Source organism: Bombus flavifrons, chromosome 3 (assembly GCF_040668555.2).
Source record: "Bombus flavifrons isolate JBK064 chromosome 3, iyBomFlav1_principal, whole genome shotgun sequence".
NCBI lineage: Eukaryota > Metazoa > Arthropoda > Insecta > Hymenoptera > Apidae > Bombus > Bombus flavifrons.
Window position 1 is genome coordinate 10,082,742 of NC_138444.1, and position 16,748 is coordinate 10,099,489.

At 39.2% G+C, this 16,748-nt stretch overlaps 1 protein-coding gene across 5 annotated transcripts in view; it reads left to right on the forward strand.

Moving 5' to 3' along the window:
* The window catches only part of sns (sticks and stones), a 503,193-nt gene that overhangs the window by 462,841 nt on the left and 23,604 nt on the right, over positions 1 to 16,748 (forward strand). For all 5 annotated transcript variants that reach the window (XM_069109978.1, XM_069109977.1, XM_069109981.1 and 2 more), the window contains exon 4: positions 10,681 to 10,869. In XM_069109978.1, the coding sequence (XP_068966079.1) occupies positions 10,681 to 10,869 (189 nt within the window). The remainder of the gene's footprint in view (positions 1 to 10,680; positions 10,870 to 16,748) is intronic.

Consider the following 16,748-nt stretch of genomic DNA (forward strand, 5'->3'; position numbering starts at 1 on the left):
ACGTATCATTTATTTGTAAAATCCGAATAGCTTCCTGAATTTGTGTAATATAAATTGTCTGATCCAATTCCACCAAGTAGGTAGCTACGTATATCAACCCCATAAAGTTGCATAAATCATGTTGTATCGTGAATTCTCGATTAAACTCGACTTGAGGCCAACTCTGCTTTTGAATATTTAGCCCGAGGATAGCTCTCCACCTGCTTGCACGCGAATATACTCGTTCGAGACAAAGAGATTCAACGACAAGACAGGAAAATTGCAAATCGGTATCACGATGATAACAAGACTAAGAATATCGATGTCGGAAAATCATCGTTGCCTCTTCTACGCTGAGAACGGCTCACTTTTAACTAGACCGCGAATCTTTCTGCATTTTCTTAGGAGATCTGAAAGTGCAAAATTGCAAGAACATTGCCCATAACACAAAGAAATATATGAAATATTCGAAATATGCTACTTTCTATATTAATTGCTACATAGACAACATAATTTCCTACCGATGTAATACGTTTTTAATTACATTCTCAAAAATATAAAATATGAAAGCGGAAATTTGTACAGAACGCGCATAATATGAAAAGATACGTAAGAGATTCAAAGTATACTGCTTTCCATATTAATCGGTAAATAGGTGAAACAATTTTCTGCCTAGTTTTTCTTCTCGTTTCAATTTTCAGTCAGCAACTTTTCTCACGCCTGCAGATAGCTATTTTCTTCGCTTCTAATTACATTCTGAAAAATATGAATTTGCATAGAAATCCTACTATAACGATATTTATTAACCGACGCGTAGCAATTGACGTTAAACGCCGCCCCGATTGCCTGAGACAATGGGCTGAACGTTAAACGAGTTCCGAGACAAATCCTTTTTCCTCTCTACTCTCTGCTCGACAATGAAGATAATACCGCGAATTTCTAGAGCAAATCCTCTGGCCATGCTGCGTTCGTATTTTTACCTCCTTCCTTCGGATATTTTTCAGCGAAGCGCACAAGTTTCTTATTTAAAAAGCCTCGGACGATTATTCTTTATTAAATGTGTATACAAGAACATTTAGCCAGCGGACAATGAACGACGTCATGGATTATTTTCAGTGTCGTTACGAATTGAAAAGAGGCACGTCGCTTGGGAAACGAGAATAAAAGATGAAAGAACAAGTGGATTTTTTCGTTCGTTACAGCATCTTGATGTTGCGAGTACGCATTCTGCGAAAATCCTAAGCTGAAGATCGGTCAAACGTGTAATTTCGTTTGTCCTTTTGATAACGTGTGCACGTTTCACGCTGTTAACCGATTTGACAAAGAAGCGTGTCACACGACCAGATGTTGAAGATCGACAAATCTGAAGAACAGGTGTGGAGATTTTTCGCTGTTTGGTTTCAAGCGTGCACCACCGCCCTTTTAATATCTGACCGCGTGCACCGCGCTTATCTAACGCTGCTTGTTAATGCGTTACTTACACCTGTGTCCCTGAATGCACGCGGCCGCATGCATTATTCACAAACACTTTGCATTACTTAGCGAGACATCCACTCGCGTCGATTACCATGTGGACTGGCTCGAGTTCTCTTCAACCAGCCAGAGGAACTGAAGCTGTTGTTGTTGTTTGACGTTGGTTTCCTGTCTGTTTGACGATGCTTGATTACCAAATTGACGTGCTCGCATATATTTTTGAATAGAAAGTTCGATCACGTTCATTGATCCAACGAATGAACATCTTTTCGCGAAAGAATCGTTAGTCGGACGTGGATTTTTCCTCTTTACTTAGTGGTTTTGAAATGTTAACATTTGCTTTGCAAATGCAACTAGTACATCGGGACATCGTTAAAAATTTTAAGATCAAACCAATTTGTCTTTCATAACGTTCAGCCATTGGCAATTTTATAATATAAACCATCAGCTACTCCAAGAAACCAATCATTCGATCGACTGGATACCACGAAACTACCACAATTAATACCATAATTAATGCATAGATATATCGTTAAAAATATTCAAATCGAATTCTATTGTCTCCTTCATAATCCTTGGCTATTCTATTCGACCATATGATTCAGTAAGGAGTCCTCAGATTTTCTCGAAAGAGCACGTCAAGTGTTGCTAATTTCATATAAAATTCACCTAACCGATAAATAATTTATTCAGCCTGTTTCTTCATCGACTCGGCCACACACATCTTTACATTCTTCAAACGATCTTTACAACGTTCTTGACGTTCTTAAATACGTACACGTCAATGAAAAACGAACTTGTTGCCCAAACCATAACTCATCATCCGATTGCAGAAACCAATCAATCGACGATCACTCGATCGAATCGATGTGGCCAACCACCGCCGAGCACTCGAACCTCCATCAACAACCAAAGAAAACACCCTGCCCGTTTTACTGCAGCGCAAAAAGATGGTGACTCTTGGCAGACGGAAAATAATTAGTTTCCTCCCGCCGGCATCGGCAGGAAGTTCACCTCGACGGGCTTTTCTTCCTCCCGGGGAACGAACGATTCGCGCTCTTTCCCCCGTGCAACTTTTCAGTCCGCGTGCCGCTTTGTACACACCAATACCGTTTCGAAATCCCATGGCGATACTACGCTCGCTCATTCAATTATCACTAAACCCTGAAACGACCCAAGCTCTCGTCGAAACCCCTCGGCTGGTCCATTCTTCGGCTACGGAACGCAACGCGTACGAATTCAGCCGCGATTCTTCCGCGTCTGCGTTTCATCCGCGTTCATCGCCGACCCAGCGATATTACTAGACTTCCGGCTCACTGTTCTAGAAAATGTAAAACAGCCGGCTCTCCGGTGGCAAAATCACGTTCAATTTTGTTGCGCGTCCGATAGGCAACACGAGGAAAAAGAAGAGAAGTAACGAGAAAAAGAGAAAGAGAGAATGGTCGGAGGGTGGTTTCCGAGGGAAAAGAATGCGAATTGCTTCATCCGCGTGGCGTCTGGCTGAGGTCAATTCACGATGCATTTTCTATCGACGTTCTTTCCTTTCTCTTTTTCTTCTTCTTTTTACGATGCTCTTGCTCGCTTGTATTTTCATAGTGGTTTTCGGTTTTTGTTATTTTTATCAGAAAATTATGAGCTTATCGTGTTGCGCGTTACGCGCTACTTTTATACCGCTTTTTCAAGTACACTCTATTATCTTTGATGGCTTGGGATAGCTTTCATCGATATTTTAGAGTACGCTTGGTGGTTATATCGTTTTAATAAAGAATCCAACGAAACAAAATGTGTTTCCCTTATTATATATGAAAATTTGTTTTTCCTCGTAATTCGCGATGGTTAAGCCCCGCCGACATTCTGCAGCTCTTCTGGTAAATGTTTTTCGTTTGTGCCGTTTGACAAAGTGGAATAGAATTGGATTAAACATCGTAATCGATGCAGAGTCGTTGCCAGGGGTTAGAGAAAGATATTGGGTTTACAAAGGCCGGCATTGTAAAACCGTTGGTTCGCGGGTAAGTGGATTACGTACTGGATCTGTGAATTTTAATGGGCATCCGTGTACATGTTGGATCGTTTCATCGCGTAAAGTTTAAGGATGTGCTTGAAATATAAATATTCTTCTAACACTTTTATAGTTTGCGTGTACACGTCAGTTGGAACAAGTCTTTCGCGGATTTTCAATGCTTCTATTTAAAAATATCTGCTCGTCTGTTACAACTGGCGATATCCTCGATTGATAGTAGTATAAAATATTTGGTATAAAACTAACTTCGACTTATTCGTACGTCGATTTAAAGTTACTGTTGAGAATTGTGGATCTTAATTGCCGAAATAAAAGTAAAGGAGCACTAAGGTTACACTTAGAATTCATATTAAAATAGTTTTAGATTTATTTAATAAACGATTTCCAGGATCTTCGTCGATATACATTTGCACGCGTCTCAGCATTCTCTTTGTCTCACCATCTTCCATACCAAACTGCCAACGAAACAGTTGCATTCATCTGTTTTTCGAGACGCAGCGCACACACATACTTCCATACACTCATATTCACATACGTGTGTCACTACTACGCGGCTAATCTAGTCTAGCACACAAAATTATACATATCTGAATAAATAATAATTTTTCGAAAGAACACTGAAATACTTTTCATGATGCGGTTTCGCTGTTTCGAAATGAAAATTCGGGACGTTTTCAAACGCGCTCGATCGAGCGAATTTATATTTTAGAGGACAATGGAGATATTTTTGTATGTGCTTGCGGTAATTTTCTATCGACCGAAGTTATGTTACCTCGAAGTGGAGTTGGAATATTTCTCAGTGTGATTTTGGAAAGACAAATCGATTCATTTGTACCATATAATGTGATTTAAGATAGTTTTGAATAGAATTTTTGTGATTTTTAAAGATCGAGTCTTCTTCACAGCGCGATCATGAATTTAATTGCCGGATTAAATATATAGCAATGAAATTGACGCGACCCCAAGTATATTGTCTTTTAGAACATGGAGAATCCAAACTTCAAATAGTTACGTTTAAAGAATGTTATTATAACTGAAGAAATGCTCGACGTTTTTTAAATTGTAATGTATAACACGTCTTTTGGGCTGTGCTTCTAAAAGATACGTTTCACTCGATTTCATTTCACATCATAGTGGCTTTCTCTGATACTGTAAAAATGAATATTCTGTACGATTATAATCATAGTTTACGTAACGCGGAATGTATTTAATTGTTAAATGTGTTTTGCATGCGATGTGAAGTATATTAACACTTTGTCCGTAATACGAAATCGATTAGAGTACCACGGAAGTTGACCAAAAATACTCGTATTTCAAATGATGAAAAAGTACCATCGACATACACCGATCAAATAACGTAAATGTAGAAGTGAATTGAAATGTTGGAAATTCATCTGGACGGTTATTTTTGTGTGATCGGATATTCGAATTTCCATCTCGTTTCGCTTTCAGCTTCCGAAATTTAATCACTTAAACCATTTACTCCGCGCTTTATCAAGAAAAGAATCATTCATTTTTCCGTCAAAAAGAGATACAAGAATCTTATTGGAATCGCTTTTCCTAATAACCAAAGACATATGTCTCCTTCTTATACGTACAAAGATATTTCCCACAAGATAAAAAGAACATTAAAAATCAATATTTCGAAATATGATTCTAAATTATCTTGTATTGTATCGTATTGTATTTGCATCCAAGCAATCAGCATGAAAACTGTGCGTAGAATAATACAGATACGTCATGCAACCTAACTGTATTTTATTCTTCAAGAACGAACCAAAGTCTACCACAGTGAGGATTAGAAAGAAATACCAAAGTTTATTATTAAACTGTGGTTCTTCGTCGATCTGCAATCGTCGAAAATATTCATCAAAAATTTCACGTCGCCAATAGGATACGACAATGCCACGATAATTACTATCCATCAACCTTTCGATCAAATTATCTATCGAGCAAACATATCTATAGCCTTAGAATGAAAAGTTAACGGGGACTGAACTTGCAACACATCGACTTTCACTTTCTCAAATATAAAAGATCATTACAAAATTTATTTCCACCGAATACGAATCCTAATGAGACCTAAGACCTAATGAGACGATATCCAGTCACAAGTAAATAAAGCGGCTAAAAATTCCCAAACAAAGATAATCGCCAAGACTTACTTGGAATGTCACATATGCGAGTTGGTCGATCCAGATTTTAGAGGAGCAGACACATACGTATCCGCTGAAAGGAAGAAGCCACCGGTTGTACATACACTAGACGCGTGACAAGAAATAACAGTATACCGAAGGAAGAAGCTAAGAAAGATATCACAGGAAGGAGGAGGAAGGAAGAGAGGAGAGATTAAGGGTTGGAAAAAGAAGCGGCCGTTTAAGTGGCGACAGAGGATACGGAGGATGGAAAACACGGTCTCCGTTAATGCCGTTATCGCGGTGGACAACGAAGGGAAATATGGTGGCTATTATTCGCTGAATAGCTTTTGCCTTGCCGCGTAACTCTGGCGGTGAGGACCGCCGCTGTGTTTCATTTCTCGTTCTTTCGGTTGCGCCAGACCAAATAGAGTTTAGAACGTCCTTCTACCGGTTGTTTTTGTCCTTTCGAATTGTCCGCCGTCTTTGGAAGCGAGCAGCAGATTACAGAAATCGAGGAGCAACTCGAGAAAAAGGAGGCTTCATTTTTCCTCACGACTTGCTGCACGAAGAAGGTGCAGGCTTTTTACAACGCGACGTTGTCCAACGGTTTGTGCGCCTGTGTATATCGAGGCTGACTGTTATCGATAGCCCGACCTCTGTCCCTGGTCCAGGAATTAGGACTGTAATGCGATAAATTTTCACGAGCGAGCGGACCGACGCGACTGAAAAAGCGTAACCTCGTTTGTCCAGCCGGAAGTTTCGCCGGAACGACTGGACCGGCCAACAATAAATTCGGTAATTGAAGAGGGTTCCGCGCGGCCGAGTCCTGGTAAACGAGTGTCGAAGAAAACGGCAGAGCCTCGATGATTTCAATGTGCTATCCGGCTGATTTGTCACGTTGGTGGTAACAGGCGAGAAAGAATTGCATGTTTGTCGTTTTGTTTGTTGGTCGGTCGGAAAACGCTACGATTTATTTATTTATTTTTATTTTTGTTTTCCTTTCTTCTTCTTTTGTCGATGTATAGCTCGTTCTTTTTAAATCCTCGTGTGTGATAGTAGATTTAATTTGTAATTCGTTCGATTCTGGAGAAACAGTCTTACGAGGAGAACGAGTCTGTTAATTAGCAAATATAAGGAATATATGATATCAAAGTATACGAGCAAATATGCGAATACGATGTTGAAAAAGATTCTTGTGTCTTTTGATCAACGAGTATGATCCATAATTTATACGATGGTCAAGAAACTTCTACTTTTCAGTTGTTAAATATAGTTTTTAACTCAATGTGTATTTTGTTACGACAAGCTTTACAACAGACAAAATATACATAGAGTAGGTAGCCATTGTTCTTCCACCAACCCCATCCTTCCTCGCTGAATACAAAAAGAAAAAAGAAACGATTATATCAGCTTGACCGAAGATACAAATTATGTTGTAAAAGAGAAATAGTCATAAACTATACCGACCTTTCACCAACTTTATCCTCTCCTCGTCAAATACACAACTAACGATATCTTTTACCGTCATGTCAATCTACCTGAAGGGAAAAAATTAATTACAAAAAAAAGAACAATAACGTCCAATGAAAAAAAACACGAAAGTCTCTAAAGCAAGTAATCGTACACAATTCTCCTAGCAATTCCAAGTTCATCAAACACACAATCCACTACAACCCTCGACGAAAACCGAGCCATTCTACTGTCTAACCAAAGAAAATATACTCCAAGCTCACCAAGCAAGCTCATAAAAACTAAGCTTTCGAGGATCTTCCATTAGCCAAAACGAATCATAGTTTTGGACGATGATGAAGGAAGAGACGAGGAAAAAGTTCGCAAGTTACATCGAACTGTGATGGAGTTAATTTCCTGTCCTGTCGACGCGATAGATAACAGAGCGGCGTGGATACGTGCATGAAGAATTCCATGGATGGTAATCGGCGAATCAAGGGCTGCTCGTCATCCTGTATCAGCCTGGCGGTGGTTATTGGTCGAAAACGCATTTTTCAACCGTCGATAGCCAACTTCCTAGATAGAAACTCTTCGACGAAGCGCACTGCCATCGAACGGATCGAAAGCACGTTGCATCCGAGCCAAATGAAGTGGCAAATAACCGTTATGTCGGAGTTTCCTGGTCAATGCGTTTGTGTTTCCTTTTCCTCTTTCTATCTCTCCCCCATCCGCCCACCTCTCCACTCTGTATTTCGCTTTTCGTTGGCGGATCGTTGCTGTGGCGAAACTCGGGCAGAAACGTTGCCTGATTTTTGTGAACGATTTTCTTCCAGTCTCTCCGGTGTTCATCGACCATGGTCGATCCGTGGTTTATGAAAAGGAAAAACCCTAGTTTCTAAAGGAAAGAAAGTATGGAGAAAGAGAAAGAGACAATAATATTTACTGGATTGTTCAGGATATTTCAGTTGGTTCCGATGGTTTAACGAAAAGTACGTATCGAGGAACAAATCGGATATGAAACGAAGAATTTACTGATGTAAACGACGTTTCAAAAGTGTCATTTCTGTCTTAAAGACAAGAGTTATTTCGTATCCTTTGATATAGATACTTGTCGTCGTATTCTTGCACCACAGTGGGAGATAGATTGTCGTGATACTGTTTAAGTGAAAAAATTGAAAGGAGGTTGTTAGGATTTAATCTTAAAGTTAAGATAAATAATCTGTGGAAGACACAATGTTTATGTTGAAATAATATTAGGTGATATTTATTAGGGGCCCGGTGTATCGCTTACACCGGTTCCCGGGCCCCTCTCGATCGCAGCCGGGACGGTCATCGTGGAGGTTTTAGTCGGTTGGAGTCCGGCACTACCACGCCGCTTTTCCCCAGAAGCGACCTGGTGTCCGTGCGGATTTCCTCCACGTTAATAAAAAAAAAAAAAAAAAAAAAGGTGATATTTATTAAACAGAGTTACAGAACCAAATGTATTTAAAATATAAGTGAGTGACATGGTATAATTAACAAAGTGTGCAGGTAAAGAATTTATGGATTGTTGACAGTTGGCCAGTTATTCTCAGACTGACTGGTCCCTTAAAAGATTTCGAACCCCACTCTCTATACAGTAGTGAATATGACCTGCGTAAGTGTCCTGTTCAAATGCCTGTGTAAGTGTCTGTATAAGACTATTCTTGTGTCTATGTGTGTAATATCGTTGTATTCCAACAGAGGTACCTTCAGCTGTGTATATACGATACTTAATTAATACGATAATTAATTTGCTTCTAACTTGTAACTTTTAACTATATCGCCGATGATATGGTGACGCATGTGTCCCTTCGATATGTTCCATGTTATATATTAGTAACAAAATTCTAGATGATAATTTAAACAAATTAAAATCAGCAAACAAATTAATTTATTACAGTTCGAATAATGAAGATCGTACGTGTTATTACATCACTAAATTCTTCTATCATAGTATAAGAATATGGCAAGAAAAATATGTGATGTTATTTAAAAAGGTACAAAATCCCGTCTCTTTTTTCTTTTCGTTTTAAATGATACCATTTGAAAATCGTTTCCACGTAAATGAATCCTTTATTCGATACCAACGAGCTTCTGTTCAAAACACTTTTGTTAGATCACCAGAAGCAACTGGAATATGACGACCAACTCGTAGACCATCTTCTTCCACATAGGAAATAAAAGGAAAAGAGGAATCGAGATAAAATGATGAAAAATGAAAGACATCGAACGTTGAACGATGTTGAAATACGTTTCTGTAATGAATAAATGGGTGTTGTCGATTCGATGAAAGAGAGAAAAGGTTCGTCTAAGATGTATAATACAATGTGGAGATTTTCTTAAACGAAGCCATAGATTACAATTTTTCTTCGCTTCTTTGGCGTTAAGAAAAATGAAATGGAGTGAAACTAATTTTTCGTTCGCACAAAGGAAGCGGCGGTTTATATTTATCCGCTCGGTAGCCGCGATCGTATCTGGAACGGGTATTAATAATGCAAAAATGATGAAAAAGACGTCGTCGTCCGTTTACCCGTTTACAAACGCTATATCGATTACCGGATGTATCGACGAAGAAAAATTGTGTTTATCGTGAACCCGCACGATCGTTTTTCTCTCTGTTTGAACTTGAACACCTAGATACGACGACATAAAGTCGTCGAATATATCGTTTGGAATTCATCCTAATCTTCTTTCTCGTGATGCAAACGAAGAGATTAACCGATGAATTCGGGCGGAAAATGGTACAAATAAAAAAGATCTGTAATTTGAGAGAACCGTGGAGAAAGTTTAACCTTAACAAAGAAACTTGGGAAGTTTCAAAAATTTGGTTATATTACCATACTGGCGAAGTTTATGCAAATTCATATTCTCATGAACGTAATTTGAAAAATGGAACGTTGGTAAAAAGATTAATTGACTCTGAAAAAAGATCGCTTGATATTTACGTTACAACTTACGAAAGTCGCGTCGTCGTAGATTAGCGCCAGTTTCGACGTTTCAAACACGTGAAAAGTGGTTTTCCAAGGTACAGGTCTGGCTCGTACTTTACGATATGTTTGCTCCAACATAGAATTCTTCGTAAAAAAGGGACTTAAACGCGTGGAAGTTAGTTTTTAACTTTGGACCCTCGAAGAACGGTTTTTCGTTTCTCGCCAACTTTTTACGTAACGTTCCGTTACTTCGTAGCAAAAATACCCTGTGGAACTAAAATCGCTATTTTCGCCAGCTCCGACAAGTACGTACCCGCTTTCGCTCGATGCGATCCACGGATAAAAAATAGAAATAAATAACATGACATAAATAATAACATACATATAAGAACGTGCGAATGTTGAAATAATTTTTTTATGTTGAAAAACCGCTGGGTTATTTTTTACAATTTTTTCTAACATTACTGACACCCGTTGAAACGTAGATTTCCATTATAAAACTAAAATCATACTATGGATATCCTATTTTGAAAATTATATTTAACCTGTCTTTTTTCCAAATTCCAGTGTGTCGTAATTTCTATTGTTATATTATTACTTAAAAAAAAAAAAAGGAATCGAACTCTGTTTTCCCATAGACTAACGTATACTTTGATCGTCTGTGTTACAGCACGACCGCAAAAAGTGGAGATCAGCAACTACCCGAACAAGAAGAAGATCGAGGTAAAAGTTGGCGAGTCCCGTCGTTTGGAATGCGTTGTTCGATCGGCGAAACCAGCCGCCTCGATCGTCTGGTATCGTGGAAACGTTCAGATCAAAGGAGGTGACACGATGATTACCCCGATTTCTATCGAGGGTGGTAAGTAAATTCATTGTTACCTCGCTATTCGAAACTCTTCTAAACTCGACGAGGAGGGTATCGTTCCTCTGACGCCAAGTTTTCTTATCTTTCATGGAAGAATCGACGAGCCTCGAACTTCTTATCTTAAAAAGGGAATTTATATCGAGGAGGCTTGTTACTCTGTGGACGCATTTGCATGAAAACACGTGTTTCGAACTTTCTCCGAGAAGAATTTTTTACGAAGAAAGGTTTATTTAAAGTATGATAGAAATTACATGGAATAAAAGAAATATCAGAAAATTTGATAACAAAGAATCGGAAGATAGAAGACGCTTGTAAATTAGTCGACGATTGCGATAAAACGAAAGAAAGGGGGTACGAAAAAGGGGGAAACTCGAGTCACGACAAGATAGATCGGGTAGAAATAATTGACGGAGTACTGACAGACCAGACACGACCGAGACGAATGAGATTTCTTGCCGAAATTAAGTCCAACCCTTGTACAATCTCCTCGAGCTATGATTAATCTTTGTTTACTCAATCGTGAATTACCAGCTAAATTTCATTTTCTCCCCTGGGAAGCTTTGCAATTCATCGCTCTTCTCATTAGTCAAATTTAGAAGTTGGAAGTCTCGTCCTTAAAAAAGGGCCACCCCTTTATTACCTCGCCTCGTTTCACGCTCATTTCGATAAATATTTATCAAGCGCATACAATATCAAACGCTGACGTATTTTTATGTAGTACAGCTATTATCGTAATTGTCAATTGTTCATTAACGCGAACAGCTTCATTTAACAATTTATGCAATCGTATTAATATATTACAAAATTCATTCCGTGGAATATCGAACGTTGTTTCGGATTATGCGGAAAACTCGTGAATATAAATGTTACGTTCATTATCGATTTTATGTGAAAATAAACAAAATAAAAATAATGCGTTAGTTATGTTACAATGATGTGTTATGTTACACTGTAATTTTCATGCGAGAAAAGAACGTTATGCGTTATATGCTACACTAGGTGTATTGTAACACTAGAAATACCACACCAGTCAAAACGATTGGTTCGACAATTTTATAAATGCGTCAACCCTCGTTTAGGGATCATCGTCCCAGGTGGATCAATAATACCAAAAATGTACTACATAACATTGAATTCCTTCTGTAAGAAAGTAATAAATCAATAAATATAAAAATATTCTATTGTTACGTATTTTTTAAAGACCAGTGATTTTCACTGGTTTCGGTAGAAATAGCTTCGTGTTAACTATCGGTAGTTCTAGTGTTAATATTAATACGTATGTAGTACGATACGAAGAAGACGACTCAGAGTACGTAAAGTTTGTTAAAATTATATGAATTAGCTAAGAGGAGTCTACGAAAAAATGAATCTAACTGTGAAACCGAAAAACGACAAATATACAATGGAAAATTCAATGATACAAATATTAAAATATATCAGTGAAGAAACAGAAATATATACAGGGTGGTTGGTAACTGGTGGTACAAGCGGAAAGGGGGTGATTCTACGCGAAAAAAGAAGTCGAAAATATAGAATAAACATTTTTTTAAAATTTCTTTTTAATTTTTCCATCGAGACAGCGATCTACAGTGAGATCCGTTATAACGTACCGCACGCGTACCGAGCCAAAATTCACAGTCGATTTTCTCGAAAACAAAGCCTCAAACGAAAAATTTTTATTCTATATTTTCGACTTCTTTTTTCGCGTAGAATCACCCCCTTTCCGCTTGTACCACCAGTTACCAACCACCCTGTATATAAGAAAAAAATCCAGTTATCTTAATAACTAATACAAAAATTTAATATTTAATAATTGATAGAATTTTTATATTACAACGTACAATACTCAGATTTTTCGTATCTCAAGATTCCAAATAGAATAATATTCTCGAAACTTTTTTATCCAGTTTCTAATGATTCTCAGATTTATCATTCATAAAAACAGGGATATTTCCAAAACCCACTAGATTTTTCCCACTATCTTAAAACCAACAAGCACTCGACTCTGCTCTACGAGTTTATATACATTCTCTATCGAAGAAACTTGTAAGTTGGTCGTCATGAGAACCAAAGTACAAATTCCGACGACGTTAATCCAGAGCCGAGGGCGTCAGTCAATCGATCAGGCACAAAAGCGCCGCTTAAAGTGGATTGCCCGTGTCGATTCGGCCGAACCGTTCGCGGAATCTGATTCTCCCTTAATCCATTTTTACCGACAATTAAGGCCACGAAGAGCAGACGCGGGTCTGGCGTCTGCCATCGACCGAAGTGCAATAACAATTCGAAACTAACGTTCGTAGAAAGAAGAAAACAATGAGAGGGAATAAAAGAAAAGGTGGAGGGAAGAGAAATGGAAGAGAGGTTTCGTTGGTAGATAGGAGCAGAGAAGAAGGAGCAATTTCCAAACGGCAAAATCGCTTCTGCCGAGCGTTATATCGATCCTTGGACAGGAAGCGCACGAGCTTGCCGAATAAAAAGAAGAAACAACGTCGAACAGACGTCCGGGGTGGGTTGAAAAAGGTTACAAAAGATGAGTGCTGCGGGAGCAGAAGCAATAGGCGGGACACGAGGGAAAAAGAGGCCATAATGGTTCGACGAGCAAAGACCTCGAGTTTTATTTCCCGCTTCCTTCGACCGCGACGATTTTATGTAATAATTAATGAATATGAAACAGACCGGCCACAGGCCCTCGGATACAGCCAAGCCACTCGTTATCTTTATTTAAATCCTTCGAGCATCCCTTGTTGCACCCTTGTCTTCGTTTAATCAACCCTAAAGATCTGTTTATAGCGCGGCCGAATAACAGCGAGAACCGCGTGCAAACACAGAATTGGATAGAATAAATATCGAATATCGGATAAGGTGGTTGGGAATTAAATTGGTGAGAGTTGCGGTTCGACATGGGGACTAGGTAATGAAGTATCGATGAAGCGTTTGATGGTGTAAATTTAATTTCCAGTCGAGTTGACGTGAGAGCATTTTTGGGAAAGGTAATGTTTTATCAATGTAGACAAGTGGGTTAAATATGATGGTTTCTAAGGCTAATGGGAAGAAGCTGAGAAAGGAATTCGAAGGAACAATCAGTTAACGATTGTCTTTTTTTTCTTTTTTTATAATAAACATCTTTTATATCGTTCGTGACACTATGATTAAAAACACACTTTCTCTTAGAAGACATTTAACGCGATACTTCGATGTGAAGATCTACATAGATGAATTTACTTACTCGTGGCATTTAACAATTCGTTTAAAGCTGTCTACGTTACGAAATAATTACAAAAGCCATAGAATTGCCATGCGATTACGTTATCTAGCTGCCTTCGAAGAGCAAAGAAATAGCTGAAAGAAAGAAAGTAAGCTATCATCCATCTCGCGACTATTAACGCAGTTTGCTTACGTTGCGAGCGAGCTAGAACGAAAAGAAAATACTAGAAGGGTACCATAAACGCAGCTTAAACAAAAGCTAAAAGACTTCACCATATAGTCCACGTATAGAAAAGACGTAACGACAAAGCCAAAAAACGGAAATTTTCGTCGCAAGCAGTCTATGACGAAAAAGGAAGTGACCGTGTTTCGCGTATTTTTGCGTTCGCAACAAATACCAGTAGAACGAGAATCCGCGCGAGCAGAACAAAAGGCTGAAGGAAATTCAGGTCGCGAACCGTCGCGTACGCTGAGCTTTGAAAACGCCGTTTAAAGTTTCCCTTCCACTTCCCTCGGACATTTTTTGTCAAAGTGGCCACTCGCTTTGCCGGATTTGTCAAAGAACACGAACATGTCCTGCGGGCCAAAAGATCCGTGTCATCGTCCGTTTTCCCTCCTCCACTTGTTACGTCCTTTCAACGGGAACCAGACGTTTTCTGCACGGGAAACCACGTCGTCCCCGCACTCACTCGTCCCGAACAACGTTCGAAAACTTCTTCCACTTCCTACGCCAGGCCCTTTTTTTCTCGTACAGGATTTAAGATTCTCTTTCGTAGCCAGTTTGCATAAATTCCGTGGATGATGCCAGTAGATTTCTGTTTTTAGGATCATGTCAGGGGAAACAGATAAGACGGGGAAGTAAATTGATGCGTCTGGCTATAGAGAAGATTTAAATTTTATTGGAATCGGAAATTCCTTTTTGTAGACGCCGTCCGAATAAATTCGTTCGATGATCCGAGGAAATTCGTATTTTTAGGATTTTGTCAGCGGAAATTGATATAATTGATAAGATTGGAAAGTAAATGTGAACGTATGCTTTTGAATGATGGTTTCGAGATGATTCAAGTTTCATTAGGATAGAAATTCACAGGCAAGCTGGCCAAATCTATTGTATGATATGGGCAAATTTATATTTTTACAGCTTCGTAGACTGATGTAGGTAATAAATAGGTGCGTATAATTAATAGATAGATGATTTGAAGAAGGTTTAAAGTTTGTTAGAACCGAAGATGTTAGAGGTAATAATTGGAGCGTTTATAACGTGGCCCTGCGAAAGTTAGAAAAGACACTTTCGCGGTTCCTTCTTCCGAAGCATGCCTCTTGGCAGACTGTGATAAAGCTGGTAATACGAGAAGCTTAACGAGTGCTTTTTTTATTTCAGCCAACGTTCTAAATTCCTCGCATTGCCCTTAATTCGGGAAAGTAGTCCGCGGCCTTAAGCTCCATTCTGAATTTGGACCCTAAAGAACACAGAAAATGGTCGATAGAAAACAACGTGTCCATAACATTCCTCTAAACTACTGTGTATCGAAATTTCAAATTTTTCAATTGCAATTTTCTGTATCGTCCATTAAATATGATAACGCGTGTTAGATCGCGATACATAGAAATCGACAGTCCATTTGATAGTACCGTATGCTGCCTTGCCACGCGCTCAACAAACATAAATCCAACTATCCACCAACGTGAAAGAAATAGCTAAAAATAGACACCATAAACGTATCCTCAAAAGCCCCGGACAAATTGCATCGCGTAATCGCTCGAACTACAGGTATCGTTCTAGACGTACACTTACCCCGTATATCGTTGGGAACGTTAGCGTAAAAGATATCAGCAGTTGCTTTCCGTTCCTTGGCGCAGTTCAAATCATTTTTCCGGGCTTGGTTTAATATTTAAACGGAGCTGCGCCATTCTTTTACCTAGTGTTTTTTAAAAGCACACTAGAGGATAACTTAATAGAGTGTCTTAGTTGCTCCATTATATCCTTTCCAACAATGCACTTCCACTCGTTCCACCCCTGCCTTTTCCTCTCTTCCACCACCACCCCCTTGGCTACCCACCCCTCTTGCACCCCTGCACATTCCCGTTCTTTTCGTGCTGCTCCAACATAGTTAACGTTTCATGATCCCTAGGGTCGTAACTATGGTTTGCAGTACTTGTTCCAGCAGCTTGAAAGTTTTATCTACGGCCGTACAGGCTGCGTGAAGATTTTTCGTTCGTAATTCGCCTGGCTGCAACGATAAAGGCCACTCTACTGGCTGGTCCGCGACGACGATATTAATTGCGATCGTTTCTCTGCTCTTCCGTTTCCTCGTTCACCCTTGTCGCCCCGTTTAGCGTCGTTACTCGTTCGTCGACGAATCAATCCTTGGGAAAAGGAAAAGGACGTGTTTCCTCTTTGATCGTTTTAATCAGTAATAAGATTGTACGAGGGAGAGAGGTGGAGTAGAGGAGAAACTGGCTCGAGCACACGAAGAAAATGCACCTTCCAGATTATTTATTAACGGCAGAGCGGCGTTGATTCCAGAATACGACATAGCTCCGGCGCGATCTTGAAAGAGACTTATTAATATCAATTCGAATTGCTCCTTCTTTTTTTCTTCCCTTCCTTCAAGCTTACAGCGAGCATAATGTTTCGTCCCTGACGTTCCGTCTTGTTGCTTCTAGTT